The sequence below is a fragment of the Plasmopara halstedii genome (assembly GCF_900000015.1).
Source record: "Plasmopara halstedii genome assembly, contig: Scaffold_2548, whole genome shotgun sequence".
In the NCBI taxonomy this organism is placed as follows: domain Eukaryota; phylum Oomycota; class Peronosporomycetes; order Peronosporales; family Peronosporaceae; genus Plasmopara; species Plasmopara halstedii.
Genome location: NW_020189455.1, coordinates 1 through 511, shown reverse-complemented (window position 1 = coordinate 511; position 511 = coordinate 1). Strand labels below are relative to the sequence as shown.

Here is a 511-nt window from a genome sequence, read left to right as displayed (position 1 = left end):
CTGACAAATGTGGCTTGGTGAATAAATTGTTACTTTTGGATTTAATTGAGACTACAGCTGAGACGATAGGAGTCGGCGTTTCTTCGTCGCTAATATCGTCAAAGCTATACACATCACGATTGCTAGTTATTAAAGTAGTTTTCAAACTGGTCTTGACGTCAATTGTTTTGGAGTCTTCGGGTGCTTCAGATATGTTTGCGATTAAAGTAGCTGCATGTTCTTCCTTTTGACTCTGAATAAGCTCTCGATAGTGTGCATCCAATGGATGTTCCCAAATACTCTCCTCTGTAGTCGAATTAAAGTAATAAAGCGTACCATCTTCTGTCTCACCTTGTTCCCAGTCTGGTGGAAGTTCAGCAAGAAGTGCTTCTTGCACAAGCGGAAGCAAATAAATCTCCGAGTCCAATTCAACGCCTAAACTTCGTGCATGGTCTCGAAGTGCCTCTTGAAACTCTAGACTCGTTGTGTCCATGTCATTAAATATTAATTATATCTCAGATCTTCACATCAA

General features: G+C 40.3%; 1 protein-coding gene across 1 annotated transcript; it reads right to left on the bottom strand.

Moving 5' to 3' along the window:
* Positions 1 to 51: 51 nt before the first annotated feature.
* PHALS_04281 (WW domain) lies at positions 52 to 472 on the bottom strand (the record flags this gene model as incomplete). Its single annotated transcript, XM_024718369.1, has 2 exons — positions 52 to 89; positions 148 to 472. The coding sequence occupies 2 exons, from the start codon at positions 470 to 472 to the stop codon at positions 52 to 54; spliced, it is 363 nt and encodes a 120-aa protein (XP_024583774.1).
* Positions 473 to 511: the final 39 nt, after the last annotated feature.